This window comes from Typopeltis vanoorti, chromosome 10 (assembly GCF_054136105.1).
Source record: "Typopeltis vanoorti isolate ZY-2024b chromosome 10, IOZ_Tvanoo_1.0, whole genome shotgun sequence".
Taxonomy (NCBI): domain Eukaryota; kingdom Metazoa; phylum Arthropoda; class Arachnida; order Uropygi; family Thelyphonidae; genus Typopeltis; species Typopeltis vanoorti.
The window spans coordinates 13,419,174-13,440,424 of record NC_143558.1 but is presented as its reverse complement, the minus strand read 5'-3'; the positions used below and the strand labels follow the sequence as shown (position 1 = coordinate 13,440,424).

General features: G+C 36.9%; 1 protein-coding gene across 3 annotated transcripts in view; it reads left to right on the top strand.

Annotated features, from left to right (window-relative positions):
* Positions 1–21,251, top strand: part of RyR (Ryanodine receptor) — a 1,703,288-nt gene that overhangs the window by 719,037 nt on the left and 963,000 nt on the right. For all 3 annotated transcript variants that reach the window (XM_090399345.1, XM_090399347.1, XM_090399344.1), the window contains exon 50: positions 7,701–7,849. In XM_090399345.1, the coding sequence (XP_090255471.1) occupies positions 7,701–7,849 (149 nt within the window). The remainder of the gene's footprint in view (positions 1–7,700; positions 7,850–21,251) is intronic.

Sequence of the window (21,251 nt, the reverse complement as noted above, 5' to 3'; positions counted from 1 at the left end):
TGCTTGGTGAGGATATATTCTTGGAAGTGGAGGAAATAAGAGATCTGGGGTGATAGTGGATAAGGATCTGAAATTTAGGGGACACATAGCCAAAATTGTGAAGTCAACACAAAAGCTTCTGGGAATGATACAGAGGACACTGACGTGTAGAAGTAGGGACATTCTTGTTCCATTGTATGTCTTTGATTAGGCCATACATGGACTATTGTGCCCAGATTTGGTCACCTGGTTTTCAGAAGGACGAAAAGGTGTTGGAAAGGGTTCAAAGGCAACTGACTAAGGTAGTTTCTAACCTCTGGAATGTCGAGCATGAGGAAAGATTGAGAAGATGTAATTTGCAGAGTCTGGTGGACAGGAGGACGAGGGGAGATATAATAGAGACCTATAAGTTAGTAAGGGGTTGTTATAGCATCAATGCTGGAGAAATTTTGCAGAAAATAGTGGGAGATCGGGGGAGAACCAGAGGTCATCCCTGGAAACTGTATAAAGAGGGTGTGAGTAGGGAGTGAGAAGCAGGTTTTTTTCATGCAGAGTTGTAAATGATTGGAATGCCTTACCTGAGAGTGTGGTGTCTGCAAGGAGTTTGAATGTGTTCAAGGCATGGTATGATGAGCTGTGTGTGTGTGTGATAAAAGGATCTCCCAGACCAGTCTTTTGACTTCAATGAGGTCTTGGGGTAATAATAATATTTTTAATATTAATATATGGTGGAGTGTTGCTACAGATCTGTAGGTTCAATTGCTGGAGACAATGAAATACATTGCCAGTTTAACCTGATGGGTACTAAATGAGTGATCATTATGAATTACTTTAATTATCTAAACATTGATTTGGTAGAAAAGAAATCTCATGATAAGAATGAAGCAGAATTTATTGAGTGCTTGCAAGACAACTTTCTTAAGCAGCATGTGAAAGAAAGATCTTGAGGTCAAAGAGTGTTAGATTGGTTCATACCATCAGAAGGGATTTCTGTTAAGAATATGACCAGTCGATGACGGTGATCATGCTATACTTTTTTGGGAAGTGGCAAATTATATAGATGTTCAAATTAAGACAGCTTGCATACTGAACTACAAAGGTAGAAATTATCTCTAACTCAGGAGAATTCCCTCTTTGGTCAAATGGTATCATTTACTGAATCAGAAAAATATCAGCAATGAATGGAAATCTTTGAAAAAGTGCTTAAATGAGAAAGCATCTGAATGCCTTTCAACAGTTCGAAGAATAAATAGGTTTGGAGTGAAATGGATGTGCAACCTTATTAAGCATGAGGCCCATAAGAAGAAGAACATGTGGAAGGAATATCATGAGAATAAGAGTGGAAGGAGTTATGAAATATAGAAATTGCAGGCTAGAACAGGAATGTGTAGTGTGCGGAAAGCTATATCAGAGTATGAAAAGAAATTGGCTGTGAAGGCTAAAGGCAATACAACAGAATTTTATCATTATGCTGCAAATATAAGAAGGAATGAATGTGGAAGAATACCATTACTGAATGTAGATAGTACTCTAGTGTCAGAAGCTGATGATACTGTTCATAGAGGACTAATAATCCACATATAAAGGCTTAAGTGCTGGGAGAAACTCATGTTAGAAGCTTAATGGACTAAAACAGCATTGAGAAAGGATTGAAATAATATTTAGTTCTTCCAATATTTGTCTCAATTGATTGAGACATCATCAGGAAGTACGATATGAGACTTGTAAAATACAACAAAGGCAACACAAAACTAAATGTAACACGTGGATGAAATACTAGTCTAACTAGGTGAGGCACCCTCTGTGGTTAACTGTCGGAAGCCTAGGATGTAAACTGAGATCTCGAAGTATTCTTCTTCTTCTTCTACTTCATGTAGCTTCCTCAGTGAGAAGGTGCTGCACCATGTCCTTCCAGTTCTCTCTGTTGGTGGCTTTCCTTTTTGTTTCTGCATAGCCATGTGATCCTGTCCATGATCTTATATCTTCAAGCCATGTCCTTTGTTTTTTGCCTCTTGATCCTTTTCCCATAATTTTTCCTTCTAAAACTGTTAGTATCCTCCTTCCTGCTGAACCTCTCAGTACATGTCCTGCCAAACTCATCTTTCTCTGGATCATTTCCTGTAATAAAGATCTCTGTGTTCTCATTCTCTGTAGGACATCTGTATTTGTCACATATTTTGTCCATGAGATTTTCAGAGCTCTCCTATAGCACCACATTTCAAAGGCCATTATCTGTTGCCTTACTCTCTTCTTGAATATCCAGGTCTCACTTCCATATGTGAAATTGGCCACAATAATGTTCTTATCATTCTTTTCTTTGTTATGATACTCACAGAACTTCTGAGCAGATCTTTATTTTTCCAGAATGCATTTTTAGCTATGGCTGTTCTTATTTTTATTTCTTTATCTTGCTTTCCATCTGTAGTAAAGTAGGTGCCTAAATATTTGTATTCTGTTGTATGTTCAATTTTCATATTGTTTATGAATATTTCTGGCTTGAATCTGTTTTCTTTTGAGATTTTCATAAATTTGGCCCTTTTTGCATTTATATTTAATCCAAATTCTTTACCTTCTTCAATAAGTAGCTGCAATAATTTGATTAATTTCTTTCCGTTTTCTGCTATTAGAATGGTATCATCAGCACATCTAAGATTGTTGTATTTTATACCATTGATACTAATTCCTATTTTTTGTTTTTCAATCTTTTTCATCACTGTCTCACTATAGATATTAAATAGAAATGGTGAAAAGATACATCCTTGTCTAACTCCTCTTTTCATTTTCACTACAAAAGTCTCAGAGTTAAACAGCTGCATTTTCTGTTCAGTATAAATCATTTTTATAATCTTAAGTACATGATCTTCTATGTCCAATTTATCTAATATATTGAACATTTTATTATGTTTTACCTGGTCAAAAGCCATCTGAAAGTCTATGTAGCATATGTAAATGTTCCTATTTCTTTCAAGTGATCTTTCTATTAGTATTTTTAGTTCCAGGATAGTATTAATGGTTCACATTCCTCTTGTGAAGTCTTTCTGTTGTGCACTCAATTCACCACTTTAAGGCCTGTTGCCGAGTGGTTAGCATATCCGCTCTCTAGCATAAAGGCTGTGGGTTTGAATCTCACCATGGGCATGGATGTTTGTGATTGTCTATGGAAGTTATGGTGGTAGGCAGTAGATGCCGTTGGTGTAGATGATGATGTGGTTCTGTAATTGGTGGATTGAGTGGCGGAGACAGAGTTGTAGAATAGGTGCCCTCCCTCGATGAGTCTTTGGACTCCTTGGAGGTATCACATAGTAATAATAATAATAATTTGTTTGTTAACAATGATTAAAACAATTTTAGATGCATGGGATATTAGGCTCACAGTTCTGTAATCCTTGGAATTTTATGCATTATTTTTCTTTGGAATTTGTATACAGATAGATGTTGTAAAAACTTCAGGTAATTGTATTGTTTTATAGATGTCCTGAATGAATTCCACTAAATAGTTGTTATTATTGCCAGTCAAAGCTTTCAGCAGCTCAGCCAGGATATTATCACACCCAGGGGATTTATTATTAGTAAGATTCTTAATTACATGTTCTATCTCCTTTCTTGCCAGTAAAGTGGTATTATCTGTTGTTACATTTAACTTAAGGTGTCATGAATCATCTAACATGTTACCATTATCATCATCATAGAGATCTGATAAGTACTCCACCCATCTTCCATTTATCTTTTCCTTATCAATGATTAGGTTTCCATCTTTGTCCTTGATGTTATTAGACTGTGTACATTTTGCTTTTCCATTAAGTTCTTTTACTTTCAGGAATGCTTCTCTGGTTCTGTTCCTATTTTGTAATTCTTCTATCTCAGTGCACTGCCTATTTATTCAGTTTTCTTTCAATCTTCTGCATAACTGTTTGATTCTTTTATCCAAAGTTTTATATCTTAATCTGTTTATATTTTATATCTTTTCAGGCAAAGATGAATATTTGCCTGAAAAGAATAAAAATTTAAAGAAGTCAACCCTTAAAAATCATATCAATAAACAAGAAGAAAGAAAAAACCATGGATAACACAAGAAGCAATCCACCTTTTCCATGTTCTTCTTTCATCGATAAGGTGGATTGCTTCTTGTGTTATCCATGGTTTTTTCTTTCTTCTTGTTTATTGATGTGATTTTTATCAAATGTTATGATAGCTGCTTGTAGTCTATTCCACTGAGAGGGTTCATTTTCATTTTGCAACTGTGCAAACAGCTGTTCTGAAACATTTTCATTAAATTTTGATTGTATTATTGGATTTTGCACCATTTGCAGATCCCATTTTAGGGGTTGACTTCTTTAAATTTTTATTCTTTTCAGGCAAATATTCATCTTTGTTAAGACCAATCAGATCCACAGTCAGTACTTGGCATCACCTTTGAGTTCTGTATTCCATTGAAGTAACATTTACTGACCACAGTATAGTCTAATTGATTTTTGTATCTTCCATCTGGACTTTCCCATGTGTATCGTGCTGTTGGTTTTTGCTCAAAATAAGTGTTAGTTATGATGAGACTGTGCTTGTTACAGAAATCGATCAGCTTTTGTCCTCTCTCATTCCAAATACCAATTCCAAGAGTGGACCCACGTGTGTAGATGTTCTCTGTGATCCAACTTTTGCATTCCAGTCACCCATAGCACAAATAACTCGATCTTTCTTGCTTCAACTTCCTTTATACACCATTCTATTTCATCATATATGTTATCTATTTCTGCTTCCTCATTCTGTTCTGTAGGAGCATATATTTGAATGATCAGCATATCTCTAGTTTAGATTTCACTAGAATTGCCATTACTCTATCTGATTTTTTGATGACATGGATAATGTTTTATTAGTTTTCCTCTCTACAATAAATGCTACACCTCTCCTTGATATTTCATCACCTGACGTGTATATTTTATATATCTTGCCATTTGGAAGTTAAAATCTGATGATCCTTTCCAAAAGGTTTCACTTATTCCTAGTATAGAGAGATTGAATATTAGTATATTCAATCTCTCTATCTCTCTCATCACATTAGCCAGTTTCCCACATTTATTCAATTCTCTTTCATTCCAAGAAGCAATATTCAAGCAATTTCTGCGTTGAGTTTCTTTATAGCAGTCACGGACTGACGATACCTCAGGGCCTGCAACATTACCCTGACGCTACTATTCTGGGCATATTGAAACTACCTGGGCTTTATTTCATTTCTGTTTAGACATGATGCTTTAATAGCAGCATTTTTTATGGAATGGGCTGCCAGAACCATCCAACCCCCAATATGAATGGAGGACCTCGAAGTATTAGTGTTTCCCATATTTTGGGAAGTTTAATGCAACCATATTTATTCAAATTAGGCTGATTTCTGAGAGCTGCTGTGGATTCTAAAAACAGTCTTTCTCTTCTAAATTTACTGTGATGGAGCATGGTGGAGCCTCCATAGCTCAGTCAGTATAGACGAAGCTCTTTGGTTGAAAAGATCTGGATTCGATTCCCATCAGACATGTGAGGACCTTTATCTGGTATTTTTTGGCAAAAGGTGAGTTAGCTGGTCTCATATGGAGGTAGGGGATTTTTTCACCTGGAAACTCGGGTTTTTCATTCCCCAGAACAGCCAGACCGGATCTGTGAACACACACACAACTGCAGTCCTAAATACTTACAGCAAAAAAGCAATGAGAAACGACCTTGCATCATTATCTCCCTATTAATCAGCTGTAATCCTCTCAAAGAGAGGAAGCCACAGGATTAGGAGCATGGTGATCTTTTTCCAATAGATTGTATGAGCCATATCCAAAACATGGTCTTCACGATCCAAATAACCATAGTCATGACTGGAAATGTATTTTTTGTTATTCAATGCAGATGTTGGCTGATCTCCCTGTATGTCCATAGTAGGCTAACTTGCAGAAACAGGGAAATTTATACTCCAGGAACTGAGAGAGGAGGGATTTGGCCTTAATTCAAGTGGATAAAGTTGGGGACTTGTAAGCTATGTAGAGGTTGTATTTCTTTAAGGTTCTGGCTATTTTTTTCTGAAGCCACAGATATAATGATTGATGCTAGCATTCCTTTTTCAGTGCTGTTTTACTCCATTAAATCTTACATGGTAATGAGTGCTTACTTTGCTAAGATATATCAACTAGGTTTATGTATCATGGTGCAAAGTGCTACCACTATATTCAATGAAGAGTTAGAGTTGTATGAGAATAAGGTTGAAGAGCTGTTGCATAACCTGGATAAGAATTTGGCAATAGGGACAGATGGAATATCAGCATATATGCTAAAGGTATGTTAAGCCAAATTGACTAAGCCTTTATCTTGAGTCTCAGCTCTGGAAATATACCACTGTAATGGAAGGAATGTATGATAGTTCTGTTGTAAAAATTCAATCTGTCAACTACCAACCTGTGAGTATCTCTGATGTGTAGTGAACATTTAAGAGAAGTTGGTAAGAAGTCATATAAAGAAATGGGTAAACAGACAGGTTATGCTATACAAGGAAGAGCATGAGATTACTAAAGGGAGGTCATGTTTTAGTAATTTTTTCATATTTTATAACAGTGTTATGGAGAAGTTGGATAAACAGAATGGATAGATTATGATACTGTTGGAGTTTGCTAAGGCATTTGATAGAATACCAGATGAACGGTTGGTGAATAAAGTGGAGAATATGGATTTGGAATATAAACTCTTTACTTGGATATGTAGATCGCTGACAAACAGGTATCAAAAAGTGTTGTACTATAGGTGTGATGGCAGATTTCAGGATACCAGCAGTGTACCCCAGGGTTCACTCCTTGGATCATTATTGTTTAGTCTATACATTAATGGCATTTAGGAATGATCTAACAGGAGATGTTCAATTGTTCAAATGGACTAAGAACTAGTCCCTATTTAAGATGACCAATGGTCATCTTAAATCTTACACTCTCATCTCCCCCCCCCTGCTCCACACACACATACACCACATTTGATATCTGTCATTCATCCATCTTCTTATCCAAGCTAATAGTTTACAATCTGATATCATATCCTACAGTTTACGCAACATCCTTCCATGCTATATTCTCTCAAAAGCCTTTAGCAAAGACCATAATGGTGGATCTATTCCCTTTGTCTAACTCAGCCATAATATTACTATTATAAAATTAAGCATTTACTAAAACCTGACCTTCCTTGATCCACACTGTTCATAATAAAGTCTAGATTCTTTGTTAACCCATTTCTGTGTATGATGCAAACTCTCTTCACCATTCCAGAGATACTGATAAATCAATAGTTAGACATATCAGTCTTTGCACTACCCTTGTGCAATGGGTGGTACAAAGAGATTATCACACATTCTTTCCACTCTTGTAGAATCTTCCCTGTGATAAGACTCAAATTAAACAATAAGTTGGCTGAACACCCTTTTAGCATCTATGTTGATATCACATCAGTACATATTGCTAAATTCTTATTCAATTTATCTAGTGCCTCTTCCTCATACATCTGAGTTTCTTTATCCATTGTAGAGGTACCATTGATTTCTATGTTATATACCACAGGTTTGATACTTTATAACAAAACTGGCACTCATTAGATGAACAACCTTGCAACATAATGATAGAATTATTTTGGATTATTTCATGTTAAGTATTTAGTTTGTTAATTCTTGTAATAAATGAATATGTTTCTTTTATATTTATTTTTCATTTCAGCTTATGCATGCAATGGATAACACATACATCATTAGCAGTAAAAGTCAAGATGATGTTGTTATACTATTAGGCTACCTAGATAGAGTACGATCACTTTTACCTGTACAAATGGGACCAGAAGAAGAGGAGATAATGAGAGATAGCCTATGGTAAGTGGGAGTACTTAATTTACTTTTTTTATGCATCATCCACCTTATCATTTAAGAAATGTCGTACATCAGTATCATTGACAAGATAACTAATATTTTTACTCTTTTACATTATTTAAAATTATTTTGATATATTTTTTCATCATCATCATCATCCATTTCCTGATATTTTTCCTCGAGAGATGTTGAGGCTACAATGACAGCATTATATGAATAAGTTTACATAATAATATCTACTTATGAGCAGTAAGCAAGCAAAAGAGTTGGTAGTACTAATAGAGACAAATGCCTGGAAACAAGAGTACGTAAGATTGGATATCAGGAGGTTGTTGAGAAGGATAAAAGATAATAGTGTGATAGGAAAAGTAGCCAGTGTATCAGGTATGACAATGATGAAATGAAACGGAGAACAAAGATCGTGAATGATATATTAGCAGAAATGTGTGAAGAGAAAGGGGTGCAGGTTGTTAATGTGTGGAATGAGTTTGAAGGATGAATTGAACTGTCACAGTGACGGACTGCATTTGAATAGTTTTGGTGTGAGTCATTTGGAGAGACTGCTGCTGGAAGGTAGAGAAATGAGTGCAGAGAATGAATCTGATCAAGTAAGAAGTGATGTGAAAGAGCAGCAGAGTAAGAAAGGAGAGATTGAAGTGGAGGTTATGAATGAAGAAGTGAGTAGCATGAATCTAAAGAATGAGAGAACACGTGTTCATGACAAACAGGGAAACGGGGAAGCTTAGGGTGGACGGCGGAACACAGTGTGAGAAAGTTTGATGCTCCAAGAGGATGCAAATGCATATGTAGACAAAAAGGGAAGGGGATGACATGGGTTCAAGGGAAAGCAGTTGGATTAGAAGAGTGTTCTAAGATAAATAAGCAGAAAAAGAATGGGCTTGAGTTAAGTATGGAGAAGTCACGTGTAATACGTGGTGTCAGTGAATCTTGTTATAGGTCAAGGAATGAGCTATTATATTTGTATACAATGCTAGAAGTATAAGAAACAAGGCAAATGAAATGATTGCATTAATTGAGTCTTTTCACCCAAAAATTGTTAGAATAAGAGAGACATGGTTGGATGAGGATGACATACTGACAGGAATAGAGATGGAAGGATATGATGAGTTTTCTGAAGATAGAAAGGGGAAAAAGTGAAGGGAGTGCTATTGATGATAAAGAAAGTGTTATGGTCATACAAGGCAAGATGCAAGAGGGAAATAATGGCAGTAGTTTTGAGTCAGTATGGTGTGAGATAGAGGTGAATAGAATGAAATACTTCCAATTATTCATTGACCAGCAGTAGGGATTCTGTCACTTGTAATCTACAGCGGATCTTCCTGCTTTCATCACCTACCTCTGGACTAAAGCCATGAAAAAATTTGGAAAAACTCACATTATTGCTTACTTAGTTGGATGTTGTTATAGACATGGTAATGTAGATGGTAGTAACCATTAAATGTATAATCAAATTAGACAAGCAAAAAAGAAAAAGGGTGATTATTATATGCAATTTTAATTATGGCAATATAGAATGGGATGATGCTATATCAATTGGAAGTCAAGAAAATTAGTTTCCTGAGTTTTTGAGAGACAACTCCCTTAGGCAGTATGTAACAGAGGGCACATGAGGATTGAGGCTCTTGTTCATCCCATCAGTGGATGTTATTATAAATGAGTTGTCAAATCGCCCTGCAGTTGATAAGAGTAACCATGAAGTGATTACCTCACTGGTTACTAGTAGGGTGAGGACCTCTGCTGATTATGAGAAGCTCAGGATGCTTGCAGCTGTAGCATGAAATGAGGAGTTGGTTGGAAAGGAGATTAGTGAAGCTTGAGTGATATGCAAGAATTATCTAGTAGAAGCAATGTCTAAAAATCTTCCAAGGGTCAGAAGGATAATTAAAATAGTTGAGAAATGACTGAATGTGGATTAAGCATGCAATACAAAGGAAAAAGCATTATAGAAGCAGCATGAGAGGAGTGCTAATAATCAATTTCACGAGGATTACAAAGAACAGGCAAGGAGGCTGAATTAGTTGGTAAGTGTAGCAAAAGAGAAGTATGAGGAGAAGTTAGCTAATGAAGCCAAAAAATCCTAGAGACTTCTTTCCATATATAGCCAACAAAAAAAATAATGATTATGGAAGGATGACATTGATAGGAGAAAATGGCAGAAGATATGGTTGAGATTACTTAAATGAAGAGCTAATAGGCTTCACTTCAGCGATGTAACATTCTTTGAATTAAGGGGATATTAAATCCCACATTATTTCAAAGCCAAAAAAGAAACTCAAAGATCGGAATCAAAGAGTTTCATGCTGAATATAGTAAACTATAAATAAAGTTTCAGCGGATTTTAGCATAAGCTAAAGCATATAGTTCAACACTAGGGAAACTCGTAGCAAAGGTGAGTAAAAATTGTATTTTTAATGAGTAAATTAATGAGTAGTTCATAAAGGTCTTTCATTCTTGTGAATGTGACATCATGGAGAGTTTGAAAGCAGTTGATCAGCAGGAGAGAATGGCTGTAAGTGAACAAGAGTATATGGGGAATTGAGCAAATTTGATGTTAATAAAGCTGTGGGACTTCATAATATATCATCATGTATTTTGAAAGAATGTGCCAGGGAGTTTGCATCTGCCTTGGCATATTTGTTTAATACAAATCATTGAGTCAAGTTCCAAAGGAGTGGAAGGAATGCAAGATTGTGCTGCTTCATAAGGGAGATGACAGAACTCTAGAATCAAATTATAGGCCTAAATGTGTGGCAGGTGTTCTGGTTAAGTTGTTGGAGAAGCTGGTGAGAACTATGATCCAGGATTGGGGTGACAACAATGGTATTATCTTTGATGGACAGCATGGATTTGCTAAAGGGAAGTCATGTAATCTACTTACTTATTACAATAAGATGACGGCTTCATTGGATACAGAGGCTTTTGATAGATTACTGCATGATATACCAAACTAGAGCAGTTGGGGTTGGATATTAGATTAATGCATTGAATCAGAGATTGGCTGTAAACCTGTAAACTACAGTAGCATATTCATGTTGCATTTTAATGGAATAACTTGACTGAGATGAAATGTTGGACAAGGGGAGATGGATACAGAGGCTTTTGATAGATTACCGCATGATATACCAAACTAGAGCAGATGGGGGTTGGATATTAGACTAATGCATTGAATCAGAGATTGGCTGTAAACTATACTAGCATATTCATGTTGCACTTTAATGGAATAACTTGACTGAGATAAGTTTTCCATTATAGTTCAACATGAATGTAAACCAGCACCTAAGCCTAAATACTCATTTACCACTAGGCTATTTCTGCATGCTGACTCTAATATGTAATATAAGCTAAGATGATTATTCATGTGGGTATGTCAAAGCACAATGTACAGAAGATTAAGGTTCGATTATTTATTTATTTTGTAGAAACAGGTGAAGAATAAGAAATTTGTGCATTATTTTCAGTCTGATGTAGATGATGTATTAGACTTTAATTGATACAAACTGTGTATGATATCTTATTACAATTTATTTTCCCTATTGCTAATAATGAAACAACAAAAAGGGATTCTGATTATAAAAAAAAAAATCATAAGGCAAAATAACAGTGATAGTGTTATTTATTATTATTATTATTATTATTCATGACACCTCCAAGGATTCCGAAGACTCATCGTAGGAGGACACCTACTATTATACAACTGTCTCAACCACTACACCAAACCTCTACTACCAATCATCTCCATCTACTGCCCACCAACACCACAACTAGTATTTCTTGTCTGTTAATTGTGTGTGTTCTGAAGGGCCGATTTGTCTGTATGTGGGATGAAAAACACGAGTTTCCGGGAGAAAAAACCCTGCTACCTCCATATGAGATTGGCTAACTCACCTTTGATTGAAATCATCCACATAAAGATTCCTCCCGTCGCAAAGAGAATCGAACTTAAGCCTATTCCAATCGAAGGGCGCAATGTACCGTCATTCTTCCAACCGTGGAAGTGCTATTTGTTTTTATTTGTTAAAGACAATATTTTGTTGTATTGCTGATGACAGTAACCACATTTTCCATATTTTCTTTTATTGTATTTCAAGATTTCAGATGGGGTGCTTAAGGGTCAAAGCTGTATAACTGAGAGGAGACCTCCACATAGCCTTTAAAGGAATGCGGAGAACCGACCAGGGCTTCTGACCTAATGTCCAATCCTCACCTTCTCGTGGTGCACCCTGTTGGGTATCTACTTGGATACTGAACGAACGAGGATGGGCTGGCAATTTGGGATTTAGTCGACCAAATTGTATTCTTATTGGTTAAACCAAAATAAAAAATGATGGTACGACATGACAAAATTTTATGCCGGCTGGGGCGTCACCTGGTTAAACAAGGCCCCCGTTGTTTTCGCCAGGGAACCAGGCCGAACAGCGAAAAGTCAGCTACTGGAACAAATCTGAAAACAAACCCCAACTCAACATCACCAGAGTTAAAGATCGGTACTATCAACATAAGAAGCCTGAATGGCAAAGAAATGGAGCTAGCTGAGGAATTAGATAAGTACCAGATCGGCATAATAGGGGTGACTGAAACAAAAAAGACCAAAACTGGTGAGATCTTTCTGAGCAATAAATACAAAATGTTATATTCAGGCAATAACAATCAAGGAAAAGAAGGAGTAGCCATAGTATTCAACACAAAATACTAGGCTAATCTTCTTGAATGGCAGTCAGTCTCAAGTAGAGTAATGTGGGCAAATATGAGAATGGGGAACTGGACAATGAGACTTATTTGTGCCTATGGTCCCACAGAAGGTTTTACTAAGGTAGAAGTGGAGGAATTTTTTGAGTCTTTAGAAAAAGCAACTGACACAATGAAAAAGGAAAAGTTGGTCCTTGTTGGGGATCTAACTAGCAGAGTAGGAAATGATTGTGAAACATACAAAAATATATTGGAAAAATTTGGAGAAAAGAGCAAAGCTAATAATAATGGCAAATATCTGTTGGATTTCTGCTCACGACATGGACTGGTTATTACTAACACCATGTTCCAACATAAAGATGTGCACAAATTCACATGGAGAGAAGAGGCAAGGAATAAGAAAAGTCTCATTGACTATGTTATTGTTGATACTGATGTTTTCTCCCTGGTGCAGGACATTAGAGTGTACAGAGGATTTGAAATTGGAAGTGATCACTATTTAGTCTTGAGCAGGATAAAATTGAATTTCATATTGAAAAGAATAACATGTAAGAAAGTTTTAAAGTGAATAAAAGTTGAGCAGCTGTCAGATGTGAATTGTAGACTAAAATACACAAAGATTATTGAAGAAAAAATGAAAGAGTTTGAGAACAGGAATCAAACCTTGGAGATTCAGTAGCAAACTCTGAAGGAAACATTGATTGATTCTGCCAGAGAGGCATGTGGTGAAGTTGTCTGCAACGATAAAAAAAAATCAGAACTCCCTGGTGGACACAGGAAGTTAAAGAGGCAGTGAAGGAAAAGAAGAAAGCATATCAAAAGTTCCTGGCAAATAAGTCAGCTTGTTCTCTTAGAGAATACTGAGACAAATGCAAGAATGCTAAACACTGTAAAACTAGCTAAACAAAAGTCATGGGAGGACTTTGGCAAGAATATAGAAAATAAATATCAAGAAGGTGGCAAAATATTCTGGAGGTTGTTGAAGCTCAGAAATGGAAGAAAGAGTGCTGTAAAAGGAGTTAGAGGATAAAGGTGACATGAAAACGGGAGAAAAAGATATCCTTGAAGTATGGAGTAATTACTTTGAAAAACTGCTAAATGAAACAAGCAGTGATGACAGTGCAGTAGTAAAAAACACTGACCAGGCATGCAGTCAGGAATACATATCCATACTTGAAGTACAAAAAGCCATCAAAGGCTTGAAATGTGGAAAAACAGCAGGAGTAGATGATATTCGACCAGAAATGCTGAAGTATGGTGGTATAAGAGTCTTACAGTGGCTACACTGAAAGAAAACCTGGACAGAGGGACGATTTCCCGATGATTGGAGTAGAGCTCTCATAGTACCCATATATAAAAAGGGAAATAAAACTGAATGTAAGAATTACAGAGGTATTTCCCTACTGAGTGTTCCTGGCAAGATCTATGCAAGTATTCTTGAGAAAAGGTTGAGAAGAATTGTGGAAGAAAAGCTTGGTGAAGAACAAGCTGGATTTAGGCCAAATAGAGGCTGTCAGGATCCGATCTTCACTTTACGACAAATAGTCGAGAAACCATGGGAATATAACAGAGATCTGTATTTAAGTTTTGTCGATTTGGAAAAGGCATATGACAAGGTGCCAAGAGAGAAGCTATTCAATACGCTACAGTTTATATGGTGTCAATGGGGCATTATATCAAGCAATACGTAGTCTTTATTTGAGTTGTAAGTCAGCAGTTAGAATTGAAGGAAGTACAGCAAAATCTGGTGTGAGACAAGGATGTACATTATCCCCTCTGTTATTCATTATCTACATGGATCACATTATGAAGGAAAGTGGTATTAAACATGATATCAAAATTGGAGATGTTAATGTCAGCTCTTTGCTTTATGCGGATGATGTTATACTTCTAAATAAATCTGCTAGAAGTTTGCAAGATTCTCTGACTAAATTGAATAGCTGTTGTAATAGATATGGTATGAAGGTCAGCAATAAAAAGACAAAGACAATGAAAATAGGCAGAATCATTGAAAATGTCAACTGTGTTGTGAATGGAGAACCCGTGGAACAAGTGAAACATTTCAGCTACTTAGGCACGATTTTTAAAGATGGTAAATTAAATATAGAAATAAACAACAGAATCAGCAAAGCTGGTATGGTAGGAAGTCAATTGAATAAATTCATATGGAATAAGAGAGAAATTAGTTGGAACACTAAATTGGCTGTATACCCAAATGTTTTACTTCTGGGTCAGAAGTAAAACACTTGACCAAAGACTAGAGACCGCAGATATGAGAGTCCTGAGAAAGATTATAGGTGTGAACAGATGGCATCAATGGCAATATCATATTAAAAACGAATATATTAGGAAAGAACTTGACATTGTCAACATCCAGGAATGCGTTAGCAGAGCCAATCTCAGGTGGTATGGTCACTTAAACAGAATGAGCGAAGAAAGACTAGCAAAACAAGTGTTCTCTGCCAGGTTGGCAGCAAAACGACCCAGAGGAAGACCAAGATATAGGTGGATTGATACGGTACAAAGTGCCTTAGACGATAGAAAGATAAGATCTGATAATGTTGAAGCCTTGACAAGTAACAGACTGATTTGGAGGAAAATTGTAGATAGGAAGTTAGTAATGATGTAATTTTCTTCATGTAATACTATCATATCCTGTACACCCCTTGAGGGTACATTTGATGATGATGATTATGTATTTCAAGATATGCTACATTTATGAACTTTAGTCATCTTATTCAAGACTGTTTGGCTAAGGGGTTAGCACTGGGACCTGTATTGTTTAACCTTTATATCAATGACATTGTCAATGGGTTGCAAGGGGATATTCAGTTGTTTGCAGATGTTGCAAAGCAAGAATGGGTTATTAGTAATAGTACAGATATAGCACCCCTGCAAGAGGATTTGAATAAACTAGACAGATGAGCAAATGAATGGGGGTTTGGTGGGAGGCTGCATACTCTGTTGGAGGATCTGTACTGGAGGAAGTAGGGGAGACGAGAGATTTGAGGGTGATGATCAATAGAACACTGAAATTCAGGGGACATATTGCAAAGATGGTAAAGGTAACCCAGAGGATTGCTGCAATACTGAGAAGGATGCTGATCTGCAGAGTTATCATTCCATTGTATAATATATTAAGGAGATAAATTAACTGTGGAAAGGGTGCAGAAGCAGATAACAAAGAATGGAATAACTTTGGTTTCACGACTGTACAATGTTAATTATGAGGATTGACTGAGGGAATGTGGTCTGCAGAGTTTGGTGAATAGAAGAAGGAGAGGTGATATGATCGAGACTTTTAAACTGTTGAGAGGCAGTTACAGGGTGGACACTGGGGAGTTCTTTCACTTGGTGGTGCAGCGGGAAGGAGCGATGACAAGGGCCATCCCTGGAAAGTATGAAAGGAAGCTTTGAGCAAGAGGGTGAGGAGTGGTTTCGTTGCGTGGAGGATGGTGGAACCGTGGAATGCATTGCCTGCTAGTATGGTGAGAGCAAGAACAGTCAGTGAGTTCAAGGAGTAGTATGATAGACTGTGTATTTCCTAGGAAGGACCTCCTGTGATGAGTCTCTTGACTCCATGGAGGCCTGAATAATAATAATAATAATATCCAATCCTCAGCCAAAGGCTTGCCAATTTGAATCCCACCTTGGCATGGATGTTTATGATTGTCTTTCATCTTCATATATTCATTCATACAACTATATATAAACTCTCCCAGTATGAACTAGATCACCATTGGAGAAATAAACCCAATTCTCCTGCACTGGGAGAGGCCTTCACTCAGCAGTGAAGGCCTCTCCCAGTGAGAAGATACAGGCTGAATAAAGATCGAAACTGGATGGTATCTTCACTAGCCATAAAGCACAATTGATACAAATAATGAATAATATTTTTAAAATTAAATCTAGTTTTCAATTGCTTGAAATATTTATAATAATGAGCCAGAAGTATATCTGGAATTGAGTAAACTAGCTGGGGGACTTGCTAATATATCACCACGTAATTTGAAGGAATGTTCAAGGGAGTTGACATCTTCCTTGGCATATTTGTTTAATATGAGTGTTGCATTGGGTGAAGTTCAAAAGTAGTGGAAGGAAGACAGGATTGCACTGCTTCATAAGGGAGGTGACAGAACTCAAGCATCAAATTATTGGCCAATCTGTGTGTCAGGTATTGTGGCAAAGGTTGGAATGACTGGTGAGAACAAGGATCCAGAATTAGGTTTACAACAATGGTATTATCATTGATGGACAGCTTGGATTTGCTAAACAGAGGTTATGTTTTAGTAATCTACTTATTAAAATAAGGTGACAACTGTATTGGATGAGGGAGATCAACAGACAGTGGTATACTTGGAGTTTGCACAGGCTTTTGATAGATTACCATATGATAAACTGATAGTCAAACTAGATCAGATGATGTTGTATATTATACTAGTGCATTGGATTGGAGATTGACTATTTGATATGTATCATCAAGTTGTGTATGGGAGAGAGCAAGGTTCCAGAAGAGGAAAGTCACTATTGACTGAGACCCCTGAGGGGTTAGATTGGGTTAGATGTGCCTAACCCAATCATTTTTTAGGCACATCTAACCCTTCAGAACTCTGTTTTATGGCCATTGCTGTTTATCCCATTTTTAATGGTATTGGGTTAGATTAGAATGAGAAGTAGAGCATATGCTCTGGTCTTACAATAAGAATGGACTAGTCTAAGTGAATGGACACAGAAGTGGCAGAAACAAGTTCAGTGTTGCGAAATGTAAGGTTATAAAATTTGGGAAAGAAAGATGGGATATACACCCTCTGTCCAAAAAGAAGCTGAACTTTTCAAAATAGAAGGAACTAGTGGTGCCACCTCTTGTATTTTTTTGTTGTCGAAAGCGGCAACCTTCATTAGTGTTGTGTGAACTGTTTATGACATTTGTTTCATTAGAAGCCAAGTTATAGTGCCAAGAGTGACAGTGTGTTTTGATGAACGGTTGGAAAATGAGTTTCAAACAGAGAGCTGCGATTGACTTTTGTGTTAAACTTGGTAAAAGTTTTACTGAAACACATCAAATGCTTCAAAAAGAATACAGTGATGAATGCTTATCCCATACTCAAGTTTTCGAGTGGTTTAAGCAATTTCAAAGTGGTCGTGAGATGCTTGAGGACGGCCAAAAGCCGGGCCATCCAAAAACTGGACTGAGCAAAGTTAACATCCGAAAAGTGTGTGATTTCATCAAAGAAAACCCCAAATCGTCTGTGAGATTGATTGAAGATGAATTTGGGATTCCAAAATCAACTATGTACAACTGGGCCTTCATAAATTGAATTCACAATTTGTTCCCCACAAGATGACCAACGACCAAAAAATGTATCAAATTGAACACTGCAAGAACCTCATTAAAACCGCTCATAATGACCCGAACTTCCTTGAAATGATCATTACTGGTGACAAAACGGTGTTTTGAGTATGAGCCTGAAACAAAGTACCAGTGTGCTGAGTGGAGACCACCAGAAGAGGGGCATCCGAAAAAAAGTCACTTGGAGAAATCAAAAGTAAAGACAATGCTGATTTGTTTCTACGATTCTAAGGGCATTATCCACAAAGAATTTGTTCCACCTGGCCAAACGGTCAATCGTGAGTTTTATCTCAAAGTTTTGAAGCGATTGATAGCGAGAATTCATCGCGTATGACATGAATATCGTGATGCAGGCAGCTGGTCCCTTTTGCATGATAATGCACCATCTCATCATTCAAACATTGTGAGACAGTTTTTGAGCAAAAACCAAGTTTGTGTATGATGTGTGTTGTATCACTCGTCATATTCAACTGATTTAGCACCCTGTGACTTCCTTCTCTTCCCCCGACTTCATTTGCCAATGAAAGGAAAGCGATACAACACCATCGAAAACATTCAAGCAGCAGTAACCACGACCCTCAACAGTATCTCAAAAACCGATATAAAAAACTCATATAACGAATTAATTGACCGTTCCAAATGCTGTATTGAAGCTGAGGGAGAGTATATTGATTGAAATAAATGATTTGAATAATTATAATTGGCCTGTGTTTTATTTTCTATCAAAAGTTTGTTTTGGACAGAGGGTGTAGAGTTTACACTTGGTCAGAATGTTATTATTATTAACATCTGACCTCCATGGAGTTAGAAATTCATCATGGGAGATAAACACTATTGCACACAATGCTCATCCAACTGCGCCTTAAAATGATTCATTGTGTCTACATTCCCAACACACTTAGGCAACACTCTCCATGCAAAGAACCTGCTCTGCACTTTTCTGCTCACACCCTCCTTATACAGTTTCCACAGATGACCTCTTGTTCTATCCTGCTCTCCTGTTATATGAAAACTCTCTTCCATGTCAACCTGATAACAACTCCCTCACTAGGTTATATGTCTCAATCATATCTCCCCCTCTTTGTCCTATTCACAAGGCTTTACAATTTATATTCTCTCAATCTCTCCTCGTACTCCACATTCCAAAGACCACCACTGACAACCTTTGTGAATCTTTTCTGGACCCTTTCTAACATACCCTTATCACCACAAAAACCCAGAACCAAATCTATGCATGATACATATGAGGCCTGATCAAGGCCTCATATGGATTATTTTTTGGAAAAGAGGAGGGATTGATGGGATTTTTTCTCATCAATCCCTCCTCTTCCCCAAAAAATACTTCTCTCACACCCTCCCTACCAAATGCTCTCTATCCACCCTTAATAATAATGATAATAATAATATTATACATATTATGATAATAAAAATGTGGGTTTTTTCAAGTAATTCCCCCACCCCCCCTCTTTCCCAAAACCCCCTCCCTCTAACAGCTTAACAGCAGATGAATGCATATCACCAGGATAAGGAGACAGAAAACAACATCCAAAAAAAGGTATGGCCGAATTTTTCCTCCTATATTATGCTTCATATATTAGTTTTATAGCACTTCAGTAATGTCCTAAGATGATTTGAGTAAAGAGCCAATGACATTGTAAAAAAAGAGGGGAGCACTCCTAAATGAAAATAGGCTATATTAGCCATTAAAATAATTTATTTTAGAGGAATAACATGGGAATTTTCCCAGAAGTAATACCGCTTACCATGATCATTCTTCCTTCTACTCTACTTGCCACATATCTAAAAAAACTCTGTAGGTTTTTTTTTCAGCTGATTTGCCAATTTTTGCTCATATTGCGTTTTTGTTTTCCTTTCTAACTGAGTCACTCTTCTGGCTTGTTCTTTCTACTCTTCATGTAACTGATTATTACCATAATTCATCTTGTACTGCCTCCAAAGTACCTTCTTTTTCCAGATTTCATGCTTAAGCTCTACATTCATCCATTTTACACCTGCCTCATTCAGCCTTTTGGCCTTCGGAATACATTCACAGATTGATGCTGTTATGTATTTCTTTGTCAGTTCTCAAGCAGCATTTGTTTCCTTACCGCTCAATTCCTCATTCCATGCTATAGCTCAAAGCTGTCTCCTAAGCTTGTCATAATCACCAGCTTTGTACTTCCATGTATATCCTTTCCTCACAGAAGTCTTCATATGACTGACAACAACCCAGGTGATCACTTCATGATCACTCTCACCAACTGGAAGAAAGTGTGAAACCCCACCTCACAATTACATCATCTGATGAAATGATCAGAACTAAAACTCTCGATCTTGGAACGCTTTCCTTGCCACATGAGATAGTTATCTCTCAAGGACTCAAGAGATTAATTTTCCTTATTCCCGGATTCTATTTCTTCATTCCAATCTATACTGCCATAATTAAAATGGCCCATAATAATTTCCCTTCCTTTATTCACTAATCCAATTTTTTATACATTTATTCATCACCATGCTCCACATTCACTTGCCTATAGCAACGTCCAACTAAATATGCCTTCCTGTTAACTTCCATGTTACACCACACTGCCTCATAACCATTGCTACTATTTCCCTCTTTCATACCATCTCATGTGGACTTAATTGTCCCATTATCATCAGCAGGACTCTCCCTTCTTGCCCCTTCTATCATCTCAAAAAATACTGTATCCTTCCATTTCTATTCTCCGTTACGATATGATCTTCATCCAATCATGTTTCACTTATTCCAATGATTTTGGGGCAAATAAACTCAATCACTGAAACCATTTCATCTCCCCACCTTTTTTTTTGTGATACTGGCTTTTGTAAACAAACTCAGCAGTTCATTTTTAGGTCTATAACCAGTCCTACCCAAGCCACTGGTTGGATTTGATTTCTCTACCACATTTGCCCTTGCCCACTCACCTTTATCACTACTTACCACATATATCCACTCACTCTCAACTTCCCCACCCTTCCCCACCATAATATATTGTTAGATATGGAGGAAATAAGGATCTTGGGGTGACAAAGAATAAAGATCTAAAATTTAGATGACACATTGCCAAAATTGTGGTTACAATACAATGAATTCTTTCAATGATTCCACTGACTTGTAGAAGTCAAGAGTTTTTGATTCCATTGTATAAGGCCTTAATTAGGCCTTATACAGTGGACTACTATGCACTGATCGGATCCTGGTTTTCAAAAGGATGAAAACCAGGTGATCCGATATTGGAAAGTGTGATTGAGTAAGGTAGTTTCTATTATATGGGCTATTCTAGTTATGATATTCATATATAACAGAATTAATGGCAATAGAGGAAT